Source organism: Silene latifolia, chromosome 11, assembly GCF_048544455.1.
Source record: "Silene latifolia isolate original U9 population chromosome 11, ASM4854445v1, whole genome shotgun sequence".
In the NCBI taxonomy this organism is placed as follows: domain Eukaryota; kingdom Viridiplantae; phylum Streptophyta; class Magnoliopsida; order Caryophyllales; family Caryophyllaceae; genus Silene; species Silene latifolia.
This window is the reverse complement of record NC_133536.1, coordinates 145322029-145345267: the sequence shown is the minus strand read 5'-3', so window position 1 is coordinate 145345267 and position 23239 is coordinate 145322029. Positions and strand designations below refer to the sequence as shown.

The following is a 23239-nucleotide window of genomic DNA, read 5'->3' as shown; positions in this document are numbered from 1 at the left end:
ATAAACAAACAGGTCATTTGAGTTTTGTTGACTTAAAAATCAGGTCAATTGGGTCATCTCCTCTTTCCAAATACTCCCTCCCATTCACAATAAACCTCCCTATTTCCTTTTTCGGTTATTCACAATAACCTCCCTATTTCTTTTTTTGGTAAGTATTTGTGTGGTCCAAATTTAATTGTATGGTTGGGTAGTGTATTTGTGTGGTCCAAATTTAATTATATGGTGGGGTAGTGTGTTTCCTTAATTTTTGTGCCAAAATGAAATGGGAGGTTTATTGTGAATGAGAGGGAGTATATTTTTGGGTTTGTCTAAGGCCAATTTAAATTTATTCGATTATACATATTCCATGTGAGATAAATCTTTATTTATTATTCCTAAAATTTTTAACCTATTTATGTCAGTTTAATTGTTTTGTATCTTAATATTGCCTTTGTTCTTTGCTTACTAGAAATTGTTGAATGCTCCTTTGCATATGAGCGTGGCGGGAGCGTTTGTGTTCTAAAATCTTCAATAAGATTGATATTGGGTAAGTCAACTACAAATCTACTAGATACAATAGAGTACATCATACATGTCCATGGAATTATTATTATTATTATTATACTTTTTTAATTTCTAATTTTTTCTTTTTGTAAAGACTATCTTACAGAAAAACAATTTTTATTAATTGTGGGAGTGGAATGTTTAGAAGTAGGTCTACAATAAAAAAAAAATAATAAAAAAAAAATTCAACAACCTTCTTCTAACTGGGTTGACAGTGAAACTAGAGAACCCAATGATAAACTTGTGACAAATTTACAAGTGACATAATGGGAGTAAGTTTTCTTTAATAATACGGTAAAAAAATAAGTAACAAATAATGTAACAATGAAATATAAATGACTATAATTATAATTTTACAAATCTGAAAAATATAAAAAGTACTTCAACATTTAAATTTTTTCACTTTTTATAAATATAAATCAAATTTAACATTTTTTTTAAAATCTTTATCTATTTTGTTTATAAATTATTTTTTATAGCTAGGTTAAGTAGCTATTAAGAACGGTACAAAATGATGGGTAGGTTTTAGAAGTAATAATTATGTGGTGAAAACAAAATCTAATACTATATATATAATTTTAAAATCAATATGGATTCAAATCATTCATGTAGTTCATAAATATATACAAATTTATTATTCTATATAGTTTAGTAGATGTACAAAGATGTTAATTATTTTACGTAGGCAAATATAATATAAGTAGGTTATATTTTGAAAAATATGAAAAGTTTAATAAATCAAGATTTTCAAATGATAAAATATTGCATAATTCTTTTAATTTGTAATTTAATTATACTATAATAATGAACGCTTTTAATTGATGTTCTAATTTATTACTTTTTAAAGTATATAAGTCTAATACAAATAGATAACCAAAAGATATAAAATTTAAATTTTATAAAGCGAAGTAATAACATGATGATATAATGCAAATATGTAATATATTTATTTAAATATATAAACTTGATAAAATTGTATAAGTAGAAAAAGTAACTTGATACTATTGAAAGTGATTATAGCAACATACGATGTCGTAAATTTGAGAGTAACCAGTAACGACTAACCACCCATGTGAGTGGTAAAAGTAACAATAATAGAAGTGCGAGTAGAAACAGTAACAATAATGACAACGAAAGTAATGAAAGTAACAATGAATGTCTTGGATAAAATTAGTGCCTTGTTGAAATGAGAAGCTTACCTTTTACCAAAACAATGAATGTAACAACAGTGCCGATGGGAGAAATGAATAATTAGCTAATCAATCAATTTAATGATAATATTCTATTTGTTTAAATGTAGAAGTCAGACAACATTAACAAGAATAATGAACTTAACCGTAAAACTAGCGGTTGTAGTCAAAGAAATAAGGGTTTTTTTTGTCAAAAACTACCTTTTATTTAGGGTCATTTGTGAACAACTACCTTTCATTTTATTTTTGGCTTTCAACTACCTTTCATTTTTTCATTTTGCGAAAGACAACCAAAAATCTACTTCCTGCAAAAAAACGGTCAACTTTCCGGCGTTGACTTGCTCTTTTCTCCCTTTTTCCCACATATAACCGATATTTCTCCCTTTGTTCACCCAACAAAATCCGAAAAAAACTCCTCTCCATGCCCAACACCTTATCAAAAGTTTGTTTAAAGCAATACCAACGCATCAACCATCTCAATCTCCATCTCCATCTCCGTCGTCACCTTTAGTACCACTTTCACCTTCACCCTTACATTTCAACAACCTTATAGACTACTCATGATTCATCAACCTACTGTCCATTAAGTCATACTCCCTCCTATTCACCATTTTCTTCCCTATTTCCTTTTACGGATTATTCACGTTTTCTTCCCTATTTCCTTTTTTGGGTTGATTTGTGTGGTCCAAATTCAATAGCATGTGGGTAGTGTATTTTATGTGGTCCAAATTCAATTTCTTATTTCTTGTGCAAAAAGAAAAGGGGAAGAAAATGGTGAATAGGAGGAAGTATTAAAGTACCTTCTTCCTCTTTTCATGGTAAGATGATGGGTATCAGAAAACTAATGAAATAGTAGCACACAAGTGATCCTAAGAGTGAATCCATATTTTTTTTCGAATAGTTAACACTAGGAGTTAATTTTGCCAACAAGGCCATAATAGATCATTATTGTTGAAGAATTATTTACCGTGTTAGGATTAATAATTTAATATCAATGATGATTTTATTTCGGTGATTAGGACTTTGATTCGGGTAAGATATAGACAAATTGAGGTGATTAATGTTGGGTTTAATCAATCTTTATCATCGATTATTAGGGTTATGAAGTAAAGAGTTAGATTCAACATGAAATGGTAAGTCAACGCCGGAAAGTTGACTTTTTTTTGCCGGAAGTGGATTTTTGGTAGTCTTTCACAAAATGAAGAAATGAAAGGTAGTTGAAAGCCAAAAATAAAATGAAGGGTAGTTGTTCACAAATGACCCTAAATAAAAGGTAGTTTCTGACAAAATGGTAAACGCATGAGTAGTGAACATAATAATATTAACAACAGACGTTGTGATAATAACAATATTACCAATGAGAATAGTCAATGTGCCTCATAACTTATTGATAAATTTTATTATTCAAAATTTCAATATATGTTATAGAAAAAATATATTATAAATGGTAAAGCTATGAGTTAGGCAAGTGCCCAACGTAAATTTATTTCATAATAATAAAATTTAATAGTAAATATAGGTAAATCTTGCGGGACCGAGCACCAAATTTAGTAACATATTAATATTGAAACCTACGTCATGAAAACCATTAATAAACATGGTCTAATGTATGAGATGATGTTGCTTTTAAAAGGGATTATATCAAGTTTTTTTTAGACAAAGGATTATATCAAGTTTGACATTATGTATCAATAATATCTATTCTTTTGACTTGTTCTTTTACTTTGTTTTTGGGTTTTTATATCCTTATCTATGCACAAATAGGATTTTACATCTAGTTATACCATAAGCATTGTACAATCAAGGTATAAGAATCCGAGCTTATACGTATTCTTTCTGAGCTAATCAAAATTCATGTTTTTAATGTGTAAATGGATGAGCTCAATACTTTCTAATAAAGCTCATATTCTTTAACATAAAGCTCAGATACTTTATCACAAAGCTCAAATTCTACATTGTACAACATTACTAGTTGTATAGTCCATGAATTGTTATCTATGATATCTTTTGTGATATACTCCGTAACTTCTAATAATTGATGAGTAGGATGCTAATAAAATACCATACTCCGTATTTTAGACTAAACTGCATTAAATTAACTTTATTTTTACAAATCTTAAAAAACAAAGATTCGAAAACGTTTTACCAATTTTTTTAAAATGTGGTTAAAAATAGAACTAATCATTTTTTGTAGGATCTGAACTATAAAACATTCCTATCAAAACCTCTATCTGCACTTCTTTAATTCTGTGCTAAAAGCTTTTGAGAAACGTAACTAGGAAAAAATATATAGAGTGAAACAGGAAAATGTGATTCATGATTTGTTTTTCCTTTACTAAAATATGTTCTAGGAGTTGAACATAAGCGGTCAATGCTTGTGAGAGGAATGAAAATAAACATACGTCAGGTACAAGTAGCCACTAATTAAGCGCTAATTAAATTAATAATTTTTTTTTTTAATTATTCCCTTCATCTGGTATATTGTCCTACATTTTTTTTCAAATGTATTCATGAAAAATTGAGAAAATAATAACTTTACCTATCTTGAGTTTAAAGAAAATTAGGACAATTTAGTCGTGATAGATAGAATATTACAAAGTAGCTAATTAGATAAATACAATGTTTTCCTTATTAAATTTGAAACGATAAAAATGAAATCGGGATAAATTAAAATGGAAAAAGCGACTATATGTAAACTAAAACAATAAGTCTTCCTTAAGACGGATGGTATCCGTCTTAAGTGTAAGACGGGTCAAGTATATATCATATTGTATGATATGGGTAAAGTAGACACATGCCCCATCTATTTGTAGGCTGCAAAAAAAAAATGTAGGCTAAAAGAGGATATGACTATATAGTATAATGAGTGGACATTTAGTATTAAATAAATGGAGACTTATTAATTTCATCAACTATTTATTTCATTTTCAACATAGAAACACCATCTTTAATTCCTTATCCTCTTTATTTTTTTTTTTCATTCCTCCATTCCTAAACACCAAAAAAAAAAAAATTCACATTTTATAGTAGTTAATAGATCCTACAACCAGTTGTACCCAGTTGTATGCTCTAGAACCTGAGCTATATAATAAAGTTTTCGAGTTTTGTTTTAAAGAAGTCGAGCTATACCATAAAATTTCTGAACTCACTCACTTAAACATAAAAAACTTAACTTTAATACAGCTCAAAAAAATTACACATAAGCTCGATAAGATATAACTTGGTTGTATGATACTATTGTACCACTGGAGGTATAATGTTATTTGTGCATTTTATAGTTCCTTTTCAGTTTCTTTTGTCCATTAAATTTTACTGGTGTATTTATCACGATATTTTAGTAAATGTTACCATTTACTAACTTTTTGTAACCATATTTTATTACGTGTAATCTATTGACCTAGTATCATAATAGTGCGTGAACTGAAATGGCTACTGCTATTATTTAAATGGTCACATATTATAAATTTGTTAAACAAGTTTCAAAAACTAATATATGACCAGTTTAGGGTTTTTTATAATTTGTTTGCATGTAACAGATAGGAACATATTGCATAAATAACTCAACATATTGTATCTGGGGAGGATCCAACCTCCTCGTCACCAAAAAAAAAAAAAAAAAAAAAAAAAAAACTCAACATATCAAACAAGTATATGAACATGTACTAATGTGTAATATGTTCCCATTATGCAGATGTTTGTTTACATTAATTACTGAATGTAAGTTATTTGATAGGTAACATATTAATAACCTAAACTAGTGACATATTGGATAATTTACTTAAATTTTATTATGTGTAATATGTCAGTATTACGCAACTATATGTTTATACGTTTCTACAAAATATAACAGTTGTTAAATTGGTAACATATCTACATAGTATAAAACCTGAGTTTTTTAAAGAGTTCTCATTGGTTGTTGAGTTTTAACATGTAGGCCCCCCCATGATTTCTATTCTATTTAATTACCCTCTCTCTTCAATCCAATTCCTCCTATTTCTATCTCATATTCCTATTTTAACTACTTATGTTAAAACATACGTTAAAATGTCACAATTTACATAAAATGTTACAATTTACATACATTTAACGGGTTTAACATGTTAAATACCTAAAATAAAATTCTAATAAAATACGGTTGATATTATCTGATATTCAAATCTAATATTTATCAAATATTCGAATCTCCAAATTTGACTATTTTTATTGTCACGGTATTGAACACTTAATCACGCTCAATTATATATTTATATATCTAATTATAGCGCCTGCTATTACGACCCGTACATTTTTTGTACGGGTATAAAACTAGTAATACAATGAAGCTAACATCTTGTAAATTATTTTACGGTCATCCAATATTTAGTTTTTACATCATTAAATGGAAAATGGGAATTGTGAGAATAATGAAAATATGATAAATAATAGAAAGAGCAGTAGAAAAAGTTTAGGTGATGACTGATGCATTGATTTCTCAGTTAAAAATAAATAAGTACACTATTAAATAATGACTAGGTTGTACCTTCATACTACATACAGTATTATATACCAAATGTCACATCACACCCCCACATGTTACATAGTACATAACCCAGCCCATTTACACATAAAATGGTACATATTCGACCCGTCTTATACTTAAGACAGATACCCTCCGTCTGAAATAAGAATTTGTGAAATAAGAATTGGTAAAAGAAGGGAGTATTAGGAGTACTAACACAATAACTAACAACAATGAGTTTTATGCATATTAGACATCAATGACTATAAAGTATTTCTATTACAAATGTGAACATAATTTGAAATTGTTTGTGTAGGTCTAGGCATCAGCTTTATAACCTTAGGCATTGGTATTACATGGATATACCTAACAATAAGGAAGCATCGACTGCTGAGATTGAAAGAGAAGTTATTTACCAAAAATGGTGGATTGTTATTAAAAAAACAACTTTCTTCCATGGATGATGGTGGCTCACAACCTATAACAATATTTACACAAAAAGAGTTGAAGAGGGCCACAAATAATTTCAAAGACGACTGTATTGCTGGTAGGGGAGGTTCTGGGATAGTTTATAAGGGCATTTTAGAAGATAAGAGTTTAATAGCCATTAAAAAAGCCATAGTGGTGGACGAAAATCAAATTGACCAGTTTATTAATGAGTTGTTGATTCTTTCCCAACTAAATCATAAGAATGTGGTTAAGCTTTTGGGTTGCTGTTTAGACGTTGAAGTTCCTCTCTTGATTTACGAGTTTGTTCCAAATGGTGCATTGTTCAACCATATTCACAATGTTGTCCATGGGTCTTGGATCAATTGGCGCCATTGTCTACGGATTGTTTATGAGATTGCAGATGCACTTGCATATCTGCATTCTGCAGCTAACTGCCCTGTGATTCATAGAGATATCAAATCGGCAAATATTTTGTTAGATGAGAACTACACTGCAAAGATATCGGATTTTGGAGGGTCGAGGCTCATACCTTTGGATCAAACAAAATGGGCTACTGCGGTTCAAGGAACACTAGGGTATCTTGACCCAGAATACTTATTTTCAAGCCAACTGACCGAGAAAAGTGATGTCTATAGTTTTGGGGTACTAGTTGCAGAGCTCTTGACTAGGAAAAAAGCTGTATATCAAGTAAAGGGTTCGGAATTTAGGAACCTAGCAACGGATTTTGTCGAATTAATGAACATGGATCAAGTTGTCTTAATTCTAGAACCGAGGCTGGTAACAGAAGCTCCAATTAAGGAGATTGAGTTTCTCGTTGAACTTGTGGGTCAATGTCTTAGCTCAAAAGGTGAAGATAGGCCAACAATGAAGAATGTTGTGGCATTGTTGGATAGATTAGTAAGTCGCGTGTTATCTTGCTGATGTCTAATAATGCGTAGAAACGTATCTTCATATTAAAGAACATTTTTATGTTTATGTTGACAAATACGTTATTGTTAACATACTTGCGTGTTTTCGTTTGTGTGTGAATTTTGAGATGTAATTAGGTATGAAAACAACCTCTATACGCCCACCTTTTTAATCAATTACTCCCTCTATTTTTCTTTATATGACTTTCTCACATTTCGAGACACACACTTCTCTCTTCAATATCTCTCAAATTATATGCTTAAATATAGTGATATGTATACTCATATGAAAGAGTTTTTCATAAGTAATCTAATGGTATAATTTTTATAATTTTTTACCAAATATTTTATTGTAAATATTAAAGTCAAAGGCTCGCCTCGAAAAAGCAAAACGTCATATATTAAAAAGTGGAGGGAGTACATACGTTTTTTTTCTAATATACATGAGGTATATTTTTATAAACGTACCATAATTTATTCAAAAAGTGTGATTAACATGTAATATAAAAAAAAATATTTAGTAAATAAGTTATCTACTTCTATTGATTTTAATTTGACAGTTTCTCTCTCTTTGATTTTCTGTAGACAAAGGCATGATTCTTAAGCAAAGATTCTCTTAATTACATTTATCTCCCCTGCTATTCATTACTTAATAATGTATAAGATTGCGTTAGGGAACAAAATAAAAGTCCAAATTTGTTTCATACACTTTGATTCCACCCCCAACTTCTTGATAAATCTAAACTATCCATTTTTTCTGAATTAAATCATAGCCATTAATATATAATGGATAAAATGGGGTGATGGGAACGGGGAACCCAACCAATTTCCAACCCCACCCTAAACCAAACCTCTTCCGAACATTTTTTTTCCATGGACAAGACTACCATAAATTCTCCACCAGTGAACCGTTTGACTAGAAATGATCTGTTAATTTAGGGTCGAAACCATACCCAAGCAAGTCGACGCATTAGGTCAAAGTTAAATCAAGATTTTTACTTTAAAAAAATTAGTATTTATATATTATATTGGAAAAAATAATCAAAAAATAATTATTCTTTGTTTTTTAGATTACAAACATAATTAGAAAAACCAACTTGATACGACTTTTATAATATTTAATAATAGAATAATTATTAAACTAACTTAATTTATATAATTGATTTAGTAGTATAGTTAAAGTAAGCATTGACTAAGGTTAAAATATTAATATTAAATATGCTTTAATTTTTTTTTTTAAAAAAATTTGATTTAAAGTATGATATTAAAAAGGGCGTTAGAAACTATTTTTTAACTTGTATTCTGTACCTAACCTTACCTATGACTCGTATGACTTGACTCGTATGACCCGCCCGACACGTATTTGGACTCGACTTGATTGTATGTTATCCTGTGGACACTCCATGCCGGCTAAGCACTTAACTTTTTAATACTTTCAACTCGAGGTAAGACATTCAAATCAGACTAAGACTATTCGAGTCCTGATCAAATTTTATGGTAATTTGGAACAATTCGAATCATCTTTACACTCTTAACCAAAAAAGTACAAAGCAAAATTGGTTTAGAAGATTAAAGCACTATGCAAAATCTTGCCATCAATAACGAGCGTATCACAACGGTTTAATGCATTTAATAACGACACATAGATTACCGTTTCCAAATATTGGCGGAAACCTAGACCGCGCTAATAAGAGTAACGGTTTCCCTCGAAAGCAGTTGTTATTATAATGTGACAACGGCTGCTTAACAAACCGTTATCAAAAACTTTTTAACGGTTTCCAAAAGCTCATTATAAAATCACTCTTATCAACGGTTGTTAGACAACCGCTACCAGTTCAAGAAAACGGCATTTCGAAAATCGTTACTAAATTAACACCAACAACGGTTTTCGGTACCCGTTGTTATGTTATAGATACGGGTTTCTTGTAACCCGTTATCATTTTATATTATGAAAGAACGGTTTTTCAATTCAACCGTTGTCATTATTTGATTAGATTTCTCAGTTTGACCACTGCATGCAAAACTTTATCAGAACTTTAATAAATATTCAATTTGACCAATAATATTCAATTTGACCAAAATAATTCTATAAATATGTCTTCATAATGTTTTAGGTCAAAATCTAAATTATCAAACATTTACTCTTTAATTTCTCTCTAAATTTCTCTCTAAATAAAATATGGCTGGTGTATCAAAGCTACAATCACGTTCTCGTTACGCACAGGCTTTTACTTGCATTCTCCATAATCTCCCGATTTATTATGATGTGAATGGAAAGGGTTTAAACCCTGATTTTGGGTGGTTGGCGCAAATGCTTCATGACTCCGGTTAATAAAAGTACCCTCTGTCTACAAACAAGCAAGGTTTTGTAGGCTTCACTTTTATCGAGTTTGACGAAGCCAACTGTCATGATAGTTTTTGTCAGGCGAGAAAATTGGGGGCTAGATTTGTGGGGGAAGATGCGGGGAGAGAGGACTTCTATTCAGATGCTAGACAAAAAGGCCCTTATCTATGGGTTGCGACCCATCTTGATCATCATCTGCTGAGACATTATAGGAGGCATCACATTTTTACCACCGTGCCTATGTCATGGGAGAAAGAGGTCATTCCAACTGCGCTGCCCGCTGATGATAAAGAGCCGATCTACGACTTGATTTATACCGAAATTCATGAAGAGTATCCTAATACTTCATCAGATTCTAATAATTAAGTCTTTAATTATTATCTGGCATTATGAGTTGTATTTGGATTATGGTGGTTATTTGAATTAAAGTTTAATTATTTAATGTATTTGTTACGTTTTTTGTTAGCCTATCCTCTGGAATTCAGAGACAATATCACCAGAAAAATTCTTGTGTCCTCCGGGGGTACGGTACTCCTTACACTCAAATGCAATCCACAAATAAAATATTATAATGACTAACTTTCTACTTATAATAATAAAAAAGAATGGAGAACAAGTGTGTGTGTGTGTGTGTGTGTGTGTGTGTGTGTGTGTGTGTGTGTGTGTGTGTGTGTGTGTGTGTGTGTGTGTGTGTGTGTGTGTGTGTGTGTGTGTGTGTGTGTGTGTGTGTGTGTGTATATATATATAATTGGGATTCGGTGAGAACCGTGAGAACTCCACCTTACGGATTTTTTTTTTCCTAAAACATAACGACATATTTGGTTTCGGCATAGAATTTTATGGCTAAATAACATATTTCTTGGTTCAAAAAGTATAAATTATTTACGAAAATCGAGACGAGAAACATTTTATTGTTATGAAATATTATTTTATGGATGTCCATATCTTAGAATATTTCTAGAATATATTTTCTTATGGAAACTATGCCCTCAATGTATGTGTATATATACCCTCTCATAATGAAATAAGATACAGTTCCGTCTCTCCCATATTCTCTACCTTCTCTCTACAATTCTCTCCTCTTTATTTCACAACACGTTATCAGCACGAGTCTCTAGCCTTCCTTATTATTATTTCTTACGTCGGATACAAGCTATTATGTACTTATTATTACATCTCATAAAATCAGATCTGATAATCAGGAAGTTCATATCAGATCATATTATTTTATTCCGCTAATAAAGGTATGTTTCCATTATACTTCGTAATTATTTATTTAGAGACCTAATTAATCAAATCACAAGAGAAAGAAAAAAAAGATTAGAGGTACAATTTCCAAGTATGTAGTATGTACTATATAATTTGTATGGCTGTCTAAGTTTTGATCAAACCTGTGTAAAACCAAATCAACGACTTGTCAATTTATTGTGACTTCGTGAGTAAATTTTGAAATTGTAAGTAATTGTGACTAATATTTCGCCATAAATTTTCACGCTTTCAACTAATTTATTATACATAATTTAAGAGCATAATATTGAAAAACATTAGTTGATTCTCATACACTAATTTCGACCATGTTGATTAAACTATTACTCTACTAATGAAGTTATTGAAAAGAACGGATTTAACGGTTTATATTGTTTAACTAATCATTCGATTTTGTAAGCAACGTATAGATTTTGCAAGTATTAATATTTATTTGACAATTTATTTACGTATAATGATATTAATGGTGAATATATAAAATTTATCAATTTGGTATATTATTGGACTTCAAGTGTCATATATTCGGTCATTAATTCTTGAGAAAGGACATATCATACTATTTTGGACCGGTAGTTCCAAAAGACTTATATTATAAAGGTGAGAGATATGTCTATATTATAACTTTGGCCTGAAGTTCAAAGTTTTTAAAGGTGTGTAATAATTTAACACCGTCTCATCAGTACAATATATTCATATTTTATAAGTGTAAGTGGCCAGAAGTCCACATCTATGAGTATATAAATCGCTGTTCAATTTAAAGCGGTCTTTATGAAAGGCAAATTTATTTGCGAATTGATTCTTGTTCACCTGAAGTTGAACAGTATAATGAGATATGAAATGTGATCCACTCCTTGAAGTGAATGTGACATCTCATAAAGACTCTGCCGGTGACAGAGATCGAGAACATGGCGTTATGATAAGCCTAATGTTGCGGTCTAAATTGAGCCTAATAATGTGGCATTTGATGAGCCAAGTAAAGAAGCCTTAATTGAGCTTAATATGTGGCCTTATTGAGCCAAAATTTGTTCATTGAAAGAAATGACAATATCTCGTAAAAGAAAATATTTCATGAAAAGTATTATAAAACTCATATATGCTAAAAGTTCTATATAAGTAAAAAGAAAAAATATGATAATTTTTTTTTTCATTCTACCATAAACATGTCACGTATGTTCGGGTAATTTTTGTATTTTGCTAGTGGAACCCAATTGCTCGTAAAGGTAAATCAGGTATTTTATTACTAGGCTTCCTAATATGCTTATGATAGTTATATTATTATTAAGATGGTTTTACATCCTTCGTTAACGAAAAGAATGCAAGGTAAGAATATTTGTTCCTTGATATTTTGGTCCTCATAAACAAGACGTTGAACCCACTCAAGTTGAAAAGAAGTAGATAAAATTACAGACGAGATTGCTTGTGTGTTAGTATATGAATATGTCTCTATTCGCATGGTTTGTGTCGCACATTAATGTCGTATTATTATTATTATTATCTTATTACTAGCGTTGATTTTACCTTATGTTCCATTATTGTATATCTATTCATCTATTACCTATTTCGGACTAGAAGTTACATAAATAGAAGTTGTATACCAGAAGTATACAAGATTATAGTCATGTTCTCTGAAGGAACATTGATGAGTCTTGCCTACTTAAACGAGACACATGTTGTGTCTTATGTCACATCATTTATCTAGCCGGATAGATTATGAAAGATTGCCTGGATTGTGGGCAACTAAGAAAGTTGACATGAAATTATTCAGATGTGACATAGTGAGGCCATCCGGGTTCTTATTATACCCGTTTTGATAAACCTGAAGTTTATCCTAAGGAAAATTTAAGTGCTGAAACTCTCTCGTGTAAATTTATTAAGGGCAAGACATTACACGAAGACTGAGTATATTTGATATTGGAGATCACAGTTTGATTATTATATGGAATCGTTAGTCTCCAAATTGGGCATTGTGATTCAGCACATTTAAAATCCAACTGCATTATATGTTACTCCCCAAAAGATTTTGTTAATGTATAAAAATGCCATATAAATTCTCATCGGCGATATGAGAAATTAAGATCTAAGGTGATTATGGTTTTTACCACCTTAGGGGGAGAATGATAAGGAAAAGTTGGTAAAAACAAACAAGTATATTATCCCCAGCTGGACCTGAAGTTCAGTGGTTTGTTTTCAATATGAAATACATCAAGTAGAGGTTCATGAAATTAGAAATGATGGCAATCATTTGCTTATGAAGATGTATTATGATACCACTTTTATCACCTTATCAAAATGTGATAGTTACATTAAAATCTATGACTTAATTATAGACAGTTTAGCCCTATATGTGGTATAGCGAGCTATACATTAGTCATAAAAAATATATGTAATGAAAAATCAGATTCTTGCCAAATTGAACAATAAAGCACACGTGAAATATAGTGTGAGAGTCATATCGGTTCAATATTTCTAGTAATAAGAAAATGGCAAGTTTGGGCAGTTGGTACTCCTATAGAGTAAAGAAATTTGGATGTCCTGAAAGTGACATAAATATCTGAATGATAATAGATGGCCTATATAGAAAAGGAATGGTACCAAATATATTCAGATATCATTGATCAGTACTGACAATATCACGAGATATTGAAATTATATCGATATGTTTAAGGAACCGATATGCATTTGCGCGCGAAAATTAATGGACTAGAAAATGGGGATCTTATATTTAAGTCCATTTTAATTGTTGACATATAATCTATGATTATGAATGAGCTCATGGACTCAAAGTCCATTCATTGACCTGAAGTCAATTCAGATTATGATTATTGGAAAGGAAACTGTACAGTTTGCATTTTGAGTCATCATCATGTGCATTTTAGTTAATAAGTTTATCATGTGCATCTTAGTGTTATTATATATACATTATACATTATTGCATTGTTTTATTGTTGTTTAGATTTAGTTACATATCATACGCATGCACATAACTATTTATATTGTTATAGTTTGATAAATGTTTAAAAGGAGAAATATATTTTACAGCCTCTTATAAATGATCATCAATTGTTAATGGTTGATCAATTGAGTTAGTGATGAAATATATAAACCTCTACAATACGATTGAAAGATATCGTGATTAGTTCTAAAATGGAACATCAAAACTCCTATAGAGTTTATTTGAAAATGTTATTGTCTCAACCTGAAGTTTGAGCATATGAGAATAATGATAATGATGTAAATGAGCTTCATGCTAAATATGTGTAATTAGTTTGTGGTCCAGAAGTACCATAACGATTGGAAAATAATGTAGTCAAAATCTATAATGAGAATGTCAATCCATACATATGTGGTTTAGCAAAGAAAATAGCTCAAAGAAATTGGATGATGTATTCAATAATTATCGGATTGATTCTACTTAATACAAGGAATTAAGGAATGATGGCTACACTCTTTTTCCCTTCGACTAGGTTTTTTTTTGTCCCAATGGGTTTTTCCTAGCAAGGTTTTTAACGAGGTAGCACAATAAGCGCATTGATATGCTATGATTATTAAGATGAGTTATTCTTAACATATAATGTTATGTCATCTATGAAGAAGTTCCCTATCACTATTGTGGAAATATTATTTGAAATAAGATCCAATAGTCATCACAAATGACTACTCCCAGATTGTGAGAATTAAAGAAATATGAAGATTGAAATTATCAAGGATTTGGAGATATCAAGTTTATCAACTACAATGGATTTTATTCAACGTTCGAGAAGTTACGTCAAAGCATGGTTCATTTCAAGATTTATCAAGTTATGTAAACATCAGGGGGAGTTGACACGCGCTGTACTCTTTTTCCTTATCCATGGTTTTGTCCCACTGGGGTTTCCATGGAAAGGTTTTAACGAGGCAGCTATTATTATGCGTGTTTGAAGATTATTATACTCTTTTCCTTTCTACTATTTTTTCCCACAGGGTTTTTCTAGTAAGGTTTTTAACGAGGCATCTTCTTCAGTAATGGACATCCAAGGGGGAGTGTTATGAAATATTATTTTATGGATGTCCATATCTTAGAATATTTCTAGAATATATTTTCTTATGGAAACTATGCCCTCAATGTATGTGTATATATACCCTCTCATAATGAAATAAGATACAGTTCCGTCTCTCCCATATTCTCTACCTTTTCTCTACAATTCTCTCCTCTTTATTTCACAACATTTATTAATTTTCATGCATCTACTACTCATTTTCATGTATCTAACAATTTTCATGCACCTAGAACTCGTTTTCGTGCTCCTAGAGCTTGATATTTTCATGCACCTATGTGGGCACAGCCACCCGCGCCGCGCGCACCCGCGCGTTGGTTTTGAGGACGCGGCACTCCTCCGACGGAACTCCGGCACGAGGGCCGAGGCACATCATGGGTCGTTACCGATTTGAAAGGCATTGAAACCAGTGAAAGGTTTGACAAGCCTCCATTTGTGTAGTCGCCACCAATTTTTATGAAAAATTGGAACCATTGGAATACTTCACGTCATGTCAAGACACAAAGTAGTGACATGAACACTAAGAAATTCGTTACCCTTAGCATTCTATGTCTAGAATGACTCTCGTGATGCCAATGGACACGGATGTTCACAGAGATCTTGAGTAAGAGGTGAGGGTACGTATTAGGAAGCTCGTTTATTTGAACACCTAATCCCGCCCGCCTCGATAGCGGCCTCTACTAATGATTAAGGAAGTTGTCTATACTCGATATGTTGTCAGTTGTATGCATGTTATGCAACATCCATAGATTAATCCTAGCATGTGAGAATTAGACTAGGTCGGTGAACAAGTAATTTAGCATCCAATTGGGTCGAAGTGAAGAATTACATTCATTTACATGTGAATGAGCATATAAATGAATAAAATATAATTTACAACTTAATATGACGACTGTACATCATATAAATGCCAAAGACGAGATTTTAGGATAGAAATAAAAGAAAAGGAAACAAATAGAAAAGGAAATAAATAGAAAAAGGAAATAAATAAGAAAAGAAAATTTGAAGAAATAAGGAAATAAAAGAAAAGGAAAATTCGAAAGTAAGGAAATTTGGAAAATAAGGAAATTTGGAAAAAAAGAAAATAAATTAAAACTGACAAAAATAAATTAAAAGACTTAAAATATAGCTAAATAGGTGATAATACGAATAATAGTCGATTAATATATGCACTACGTCAAAACAGGAATGAGTTCAGAGGCAGAAGCCATCCTAGAACAGGCGCAGCAATGGGCGCGTTCTCTCGAAGAGGCGCAGCACCCACTACGTTAGTTCCGGGATGGGTTCTGACTGTCAAAGTCAAACTTGGTTGGTTGTTGCGGTTGATTGATTATAAAAATTGATTTTGTTTACATGTTTATGATTAAACTTGAATGATAAATATTAAGAATGAATTTTATGTACAAAAACCGCCTCAAACCAATTAATATTGATTATTAATGATTATAAGACGATTATTAGAAAACGATTTGAAGACTTAAGGATTGGAATAAAGCAAAACAGAAACTTTAATTTCCAAATATTGAATTTCAAGAAAGCAAATCCGGATTATCAAGCCTCTAAATCCCGGATTTGATTATGAGACGGAATAAACCCACTAATATTGAAGACCAGCGATTTAAACCGACTCAAGAAGAAAAGGTTAAGAAAATAATTAAAATAAGTTGAAAGGTGAAATAATTTGATGAAAACATGTAAAGAGATGTAGATTAAGAAGAAAGAAAAGAAAAATAATTGAAAAAAGAAACGAAAGAGGAACAAAGCCGAGAGGAAGAGAAAACATAGCAGCTGAGAGCAGCCTCTGAAAGAGGCGCAACAAACGTTGCGATTATTCCAGAAGGTGCATCAGACACTGCGTTTTCTCCGCCTGTCTGATCTCGACAGTTCCGTCAAATTGGTTTTAAGCTTGATTTTATGAAATAACTAAAAGACGGTTTTGGCATAAATATAATGTAAGCTTGTAAAAATAAAATACAACAATAAAAATACAAGATTAAAAGATGGGATTTTACACCCTCAGACTTACATTATAGCGTCGTGAGATTTAACTAAATTGGCTTTTAGTGGTAACTCGACTCAATCTATGCAAATATGAAAGTGCTTTTGAAAAGGATTTTAAAACAAATTGATTTATTGATTGTGTAATGGTCAAATTGGTCACTCATGCAAACGTGACTGGTACTCAGAAGAATCTGAGCTTACGTGGTCGATTGATCAAGCACGTAAGGCGTCTAAAAGCAAGAGCGCGGTCTTAGAATGTAAAGGGAGAAGAGAAGGGCGGACACTCGCGTGAGAAATATGTGAGGCAGAGGCCTCTATTTATACTAATCACACGAACGAATTATGGTAAGGGTAGAATAGGATATGGAAGGAAAGATCCAGAAACAACCGACTTAGGTTGAAACACGGAAGCTTGGACAAAAAGAAAGCCTTGAGAAAAGACGCACTAAGAACTGCGCTCCCTAGAAGGGGCGCATAACCTGGTGCGTCCTTTCTCGGGTAGTATTCTTCTGCGCAAGAAAACGCGTTTGACAACCTATCGTATTTTAGGCATAACTTTCTCTACAAGACTCCTATTAAGGTGATTTCGGTGGCGTTGGAAAGCTAAACAAAATATCTATAACTTTCTGTGATATAGGCCACACCCAAAAAAGTCGTTATCATCTTGTAAAATTGGCCTAAAAGTCGGGTTGTCATTTTATCTAAAATTAAATGCACATTTTTCAATGCAAACTTAAGTTTAGCCTACAAAAGTGATATGGGACTCAAAATGAGATATGCTCCTAACATTTTATGACATTCTAACCTCAGGTACACAAGAACATTGCTTTTTGAGTTGGGATTGACGGTTTTAGAAAATGGAAACGGTTTTTGACCCGGACTCCAAACGTACTCTAATTACTGTCAAAACGATCGTAATGACACCTAGATGACAACCAAGGGGTAGACACAAATGTACGAGTTACCTTTTATTAACCAATTTACGAAACGTCATAAAATCGTGACATATGCTAAACATGCTGCCCAATCATCACTGGGAGTTTAACGAGAGGTGCAGAAATGAGGGGTCTACAGAGACCCCACTTTGACTAAGACTTGGACAAGGCGAAAATCAAAGTATAGCCCTCAGGTCAATCGAATATTAAAACCTGAAGACTATCGCGACGCGAGGCGGCTCAAGGGATCTGAGCCAAAGACCTCTCGTCGGGAACATTTTAGAGTCTGTCGACTTCCGGGGAGGGTCGTTTAAAGTCCATTAGACTACGTAAGGAGGCTCGCCAGCCATAAGAAGAAACCATACTTGAGACTTCTTTCCTGAGACGTTTCCAGAAGTGCATAGGAGCTGAGGGTAAGACCTAAAAGATATGTAAGGATTGGTGCTAGGGTGTGGGGCCCTAAAGGAAAACATCGATGGGAAGGAGGCCAAATATAAGTTCAACCTAAGCGGTAAACAAAGGTTTGAGTGTAGGAACTCTAAGGGAGTGTGATCCTAAAGGATAGAAATGCTAGAAGTGTTTGAACTCTAGGGAGTTTGGGAACTTAAAAAACTGGGTGTATGAACCTGGGTATATGAACCTAAAAGGACAGGCTGGTATGGGAATTTAAAGGCTTATGAACCTAAGAGGAATTGGGATCCTATGGTTACGTTTAGGACCTACTGGGTTAATAATTCTTGTTTTGAACGCATGCGTCCAGGCTTTCTAAGAAAAAGATGTGAGAATTTCAGAAGGATTTATGGGTTTATGAACCTAAGGACATTTGGTATGGGAGCTTTCAGGTTTACGAACCTAAGGGAAGCTATTTTGGGATCTAAGAATCTAGGGGTAGGAATCCTAACTTTGGGTTTATGAACCTAATGAAGAAGGCTCTGGTTTGGGAACTTCTGGAGAACGATACCTTTGGTGAACTCTGTGAGGAAAGAATAATATTGAGGGTAGCAGGACGTCGGTAGAAACTGCTGGGGAATCTGCTTGCGTCGGTCTCAAGCGAACTCTGCCAAAAAAACTTGAGGTTGAATCTGCTTGCGTCGGTCTCAAGCGAACTCTGTTTTCGAGAAATACGTAGGCTATAAGCGGCAATGAACTCTCTCTGGGGAATACATCGATGATTAGGAACATCTTGATCGTCATGGAAGAAACCTTGAGCACCACTGCGAATACTGCTCGGGAATATCTTGACTGCCGCTGGGGAGAATTAAGACTTAGGTGACGCCGCTAGTTGGAGCGAGCTACGCTTCTTAACTATCTGCATGTTTAGTAGCCACACAAGAACGCAATGTAACTGGCAAATAACACATAGCACATGAGGAAACACACAAGTTTTGAAAGTTCTTTTTTTTCATAAAATTGTTTAAACATGAAATAAAGGTGGAACTGTTGCTTGTAATGCGTTATGCATATTCAATGGGATCTAGTCACATGACTTGAGACGACATCGACTCATACAGACATAGACGGCAGATTGACGCAATAGTGACTTAGATTTGACGCGACACAGGGATGACGTTGACAGACTTCGCTTAAGCATGTGCAACTCCTAGCCAAGTGTGGGTGACAACGCATATCAGTTTCAAAGGTAGAAAAATTGCAAGAATGATGGGGACATATAAAGGTATGGCATGAGCCATGGATCAGCTGTCTACTTAGGAGTCTTTTGTCGCCGTTTTCTGTAAGAGAGACCCCTCTTGAGGCATGAAAACTTGGAGAATCGATATAAGACCATTATCTTTGTCCAAACCGAACACTAGCTTGACTAAACTAAGAGAGGAATAAAGGAAGGGTGGCATCTCGGAAGAGAAGTCCCCAGGATGAGAAGATGACTCTGGAATTTGGTAAAAAGGAGACTGGGCGACAAGAAGGAGCCCCCAGTAAAGAGATAAAAATGGAAATTGTGGTTGGAAGGTTGAAATTGAGGTTAAAGGTTGATGGTTGAGGTGATTGATAATTGAGGTTGAAAGTTGAGGGTTGAGATGGTTGATAATTGAGGTTGAAAGTTGATAATTGAGATGGTTAATAATTGAGGTTGAAAGTTGATAATTGATGGTTGATAATTGAGGTTGAAAGTTGATAATTGAGATGATTAATAATTGAGGTTGAAAGTTGATAATTGGGATGGTTAATAATTGAGGTTGGAAGTTGATAATTGGGATGGTTAATAATTGAGGTTGAAAGTTGATAATTAGATGGTTGTGTCCATGAGTACTGCCTACGTATTCACGTGGAGTGAAATCAAACCAGATCCTAGTTCTGAGTGTGTGCCTAAGCTATCCTGTTAGGGCGTTTAAATGTGTGGGTCACAGGGGTATATTCCTTTGGTAACTCGAAGAATCGATTTGAGATAACTCCCTATGATTATAGACCAAAGAGGTATAATTAAGTTTGTAAAAATTTCCTTGACATGTAAGCGCACTCGAAAGTGGACCTAAGGATGGATATGGGCATGTCCCGTCCTAAGTAGCAAAGAATTTGAAGACTCCGTGTCCGGGTCAAGGTGAAACTGGATTGGATATTTGGAATGTGGAGTTTGGAAATAAGAGGCTTTGATGAACAAATCTCTGGAGCTTGATTTTGTGGAGTTAAGGCTTGATGGGGATTATGGCTTGTAATATGGCTTGGAAATGGGGTCTTCTGGTTTGATGTAGCCTGTGCACATAAAGGTATATTAAAATGATGTGGGTTCAAGTTTCTATGTCTTGGGTCTTAAGGATGGGTATACTTGACAAGCTTGAGAGGATTCTCAAAATTCCTAACTATCTCCCTGTAACGGTCTCGAGAAGGACTTAGGGTGTGTGATGTGTGAAAGGCTAAGTGAGGATGCTAGCTGACCATCTTCATCGAAGTCTTGATTCTACCCTGGAACTTGATTATAGACTTCAGCATTATTCCATTCAGTATTTGATTTCATGCTTGTTCTTGATTCAGACTCAGATTCTTGATTCAGGTGGCGTTGGAAAGCTAAGATAAAAATCTCGAACTTTCTGTTAAATAGGCCAGACCCAAACAAGTCGTTATCATCTCGTAAAAAGGGCCTAAAGGTCGGGTTGTCATTTTAGCTAAAGTGAAATGCACATTTTGCAATATAAACTTAAGTTTAGCCTAGAGAAGTGACATGGGACTCAAAATGAGATATGCTCCTAACATTTTATGACATCCTAAACTTAGGTAGATAAGGATATTACTTTTTGACTCGGGATTTACGGTTTTAGAAAATGGATACGGTTTTGTACCCGGACTCCAAATGTACTCTAATTACTGTCAAAACGACTGTAATGACACCTAGATGACAACCAAGGGATAGACACAAGTGTAGGAGTTACCTTTTATTAGCCGATTTAGGAAACGTCATAAAATCGTGACATATGCTAAACATGCGGCCCAATCATCATTGGGTGTTTGGCGGGAGGTGCAGAAGCGAGGTGTCTACAACCTAGTAATCATTTTCATGCATGTAACAATTTTCATGCACCTAGTATTCGTTTTCGTGCATCTATAGCCATTTTTGTTATACCTAAATGTATTTTTGTACATTAAGTTAATATTTTGTTAATAAATTCAATAAATTTTGTTTAGCTATACTAAAAGTGTGTTGGAATAAACTAAACTAAGGGTAAATGATCCGTCAAAACTTTCGTAACAAGATTTAATGATGATTTAGTAAGGGTTCTCACGGTTCTCATTATGTTAGTGGTTCTCACCGGATCGACCCTATTTATATATATATATATATATATATATATATATATATATATATATATATATATATATATATATATATATATATATATATATATATATATATATATATATATATATATATATATATATATATATATATAGGGTCGGGGTCCCGTGCGAACTAAAGTATGGTGCGAACCTATGAACTCAGATCTACAGCCGTCAATACACTAAATAATAAACAAGCTCAAAATATAATCCCACCTCTCTCTCCTCAAATAATATCAAATTACCATCAACAACTCACCCGACCTATCGTCCCTGCCGAGCCTACTACCAACCACCACCTCCGTCCACATAATTTGGTAACCTTTCCACCACCGTCGCCTCACATCACTACCCCTCGATGTTCCCTTTACTTCGTCGACTGTGCATGCCGACGTCGATGGCTCATCGCCATTTAATTTCTGGTGTGGTAAAATTATGAAAACTGATTTTATGATTCCAGATCTACAAAATAGAAGCAACATTTCAAAAAAGTAAGAGTATTTGGTGCTTCATCGAGATATTTTAGGCCAGAAACATCAATTAACGGTAAGAATTCCGTCGCCGACGGCGGACAGTGGTTGTTAATGTTGTTGTCGGTGTGTATGGTTTTGAACCGGAAACATCAATTCTGTGTATAGTTTACTCCGTTATTCTCATATTTGTATTTGTTAATAGATGTAATAATGAAAATTAATTGCGAATGTTGGACCATATAGCTTATATGTTTATGTTTTGATGATGTCAAGGTGCCTTACATGTTTTATACTTGTTGCGTGTAATTGTTTGTTAAGTGTTTTAGCATTAACTTATTACGAGCAACCAAGAAGATTGTGATGTACACATGAGAAGTTCAAGTCCTTGTTTAAAGATCAAACAATTCGAAGGTTCGTTCAAGCATTATGTGAAGACGGAGTTCTTCTAGAAGATTAATCAAGCTTGGATGATGATGTAGCCTATACTCGAAGATCTCCATGAAGATTAGAATAGTATAGGTGATTATCTCGTAGTGGTAATCAAGAATGAGTTTCTTAATTAGTGAAGTTATGGCTTTGCAGCTATAACATTACTAGTAAAAGAGCTCAATGTTATAGCTCTTCTACTATAACATTGAAATGCTGAGTTTTTATACACGACTTTTAAATGGTTCGAAAATTGTTTTACAATTTCTTAAAGACTATTTTATATGTTTTAATGAAAGTATTTATTTTGTAAAGCCCGGTTTAGTGAGGAGTCCGGTTTTATGGTTGGCGTTAATTGATAGCTTTTGGGTCGACTTATGAGTTG

At 33.1% G+C, this 23239-nt stretch overlaps 1 protein-coding gene across 1 annotated transcript; it reads left to right on the top strand.

Annotated features, from left to right (window-relative positions):
* The first annotated feature begins 3981 nt into the window (after nt 1-3981).
* On the top strand, nt 3982-7766 carry LOC141615115 (wall-associated receptor kinase 17-like). Its single transcript, XM_074433653.1, has 2 exons — nt 3982-4140; nt 6548-7766. The coding sequence occupies exon 2, from the start codon at nt 6688-6690 to the stop codon at nt 7600-7602; it is 915 nt and encodes a 304-aa protein (XP_074289754.1). The 5' UTR covers nt 3982-4140; nt 6548-6687; the 3' UTR covers nt 7603-7766.
* Nucleotides 7767-23239: the final 15473 nt, after the last annotated feature.

Coding starts and splice junctions, on each gene's coding strand:
- LOC141615115 (XM_074433653.1), top strand. CDS start 6,688: ATGGATGATGGTGGCTCACAACCTATAACAATATTTACACAAAAAGAG.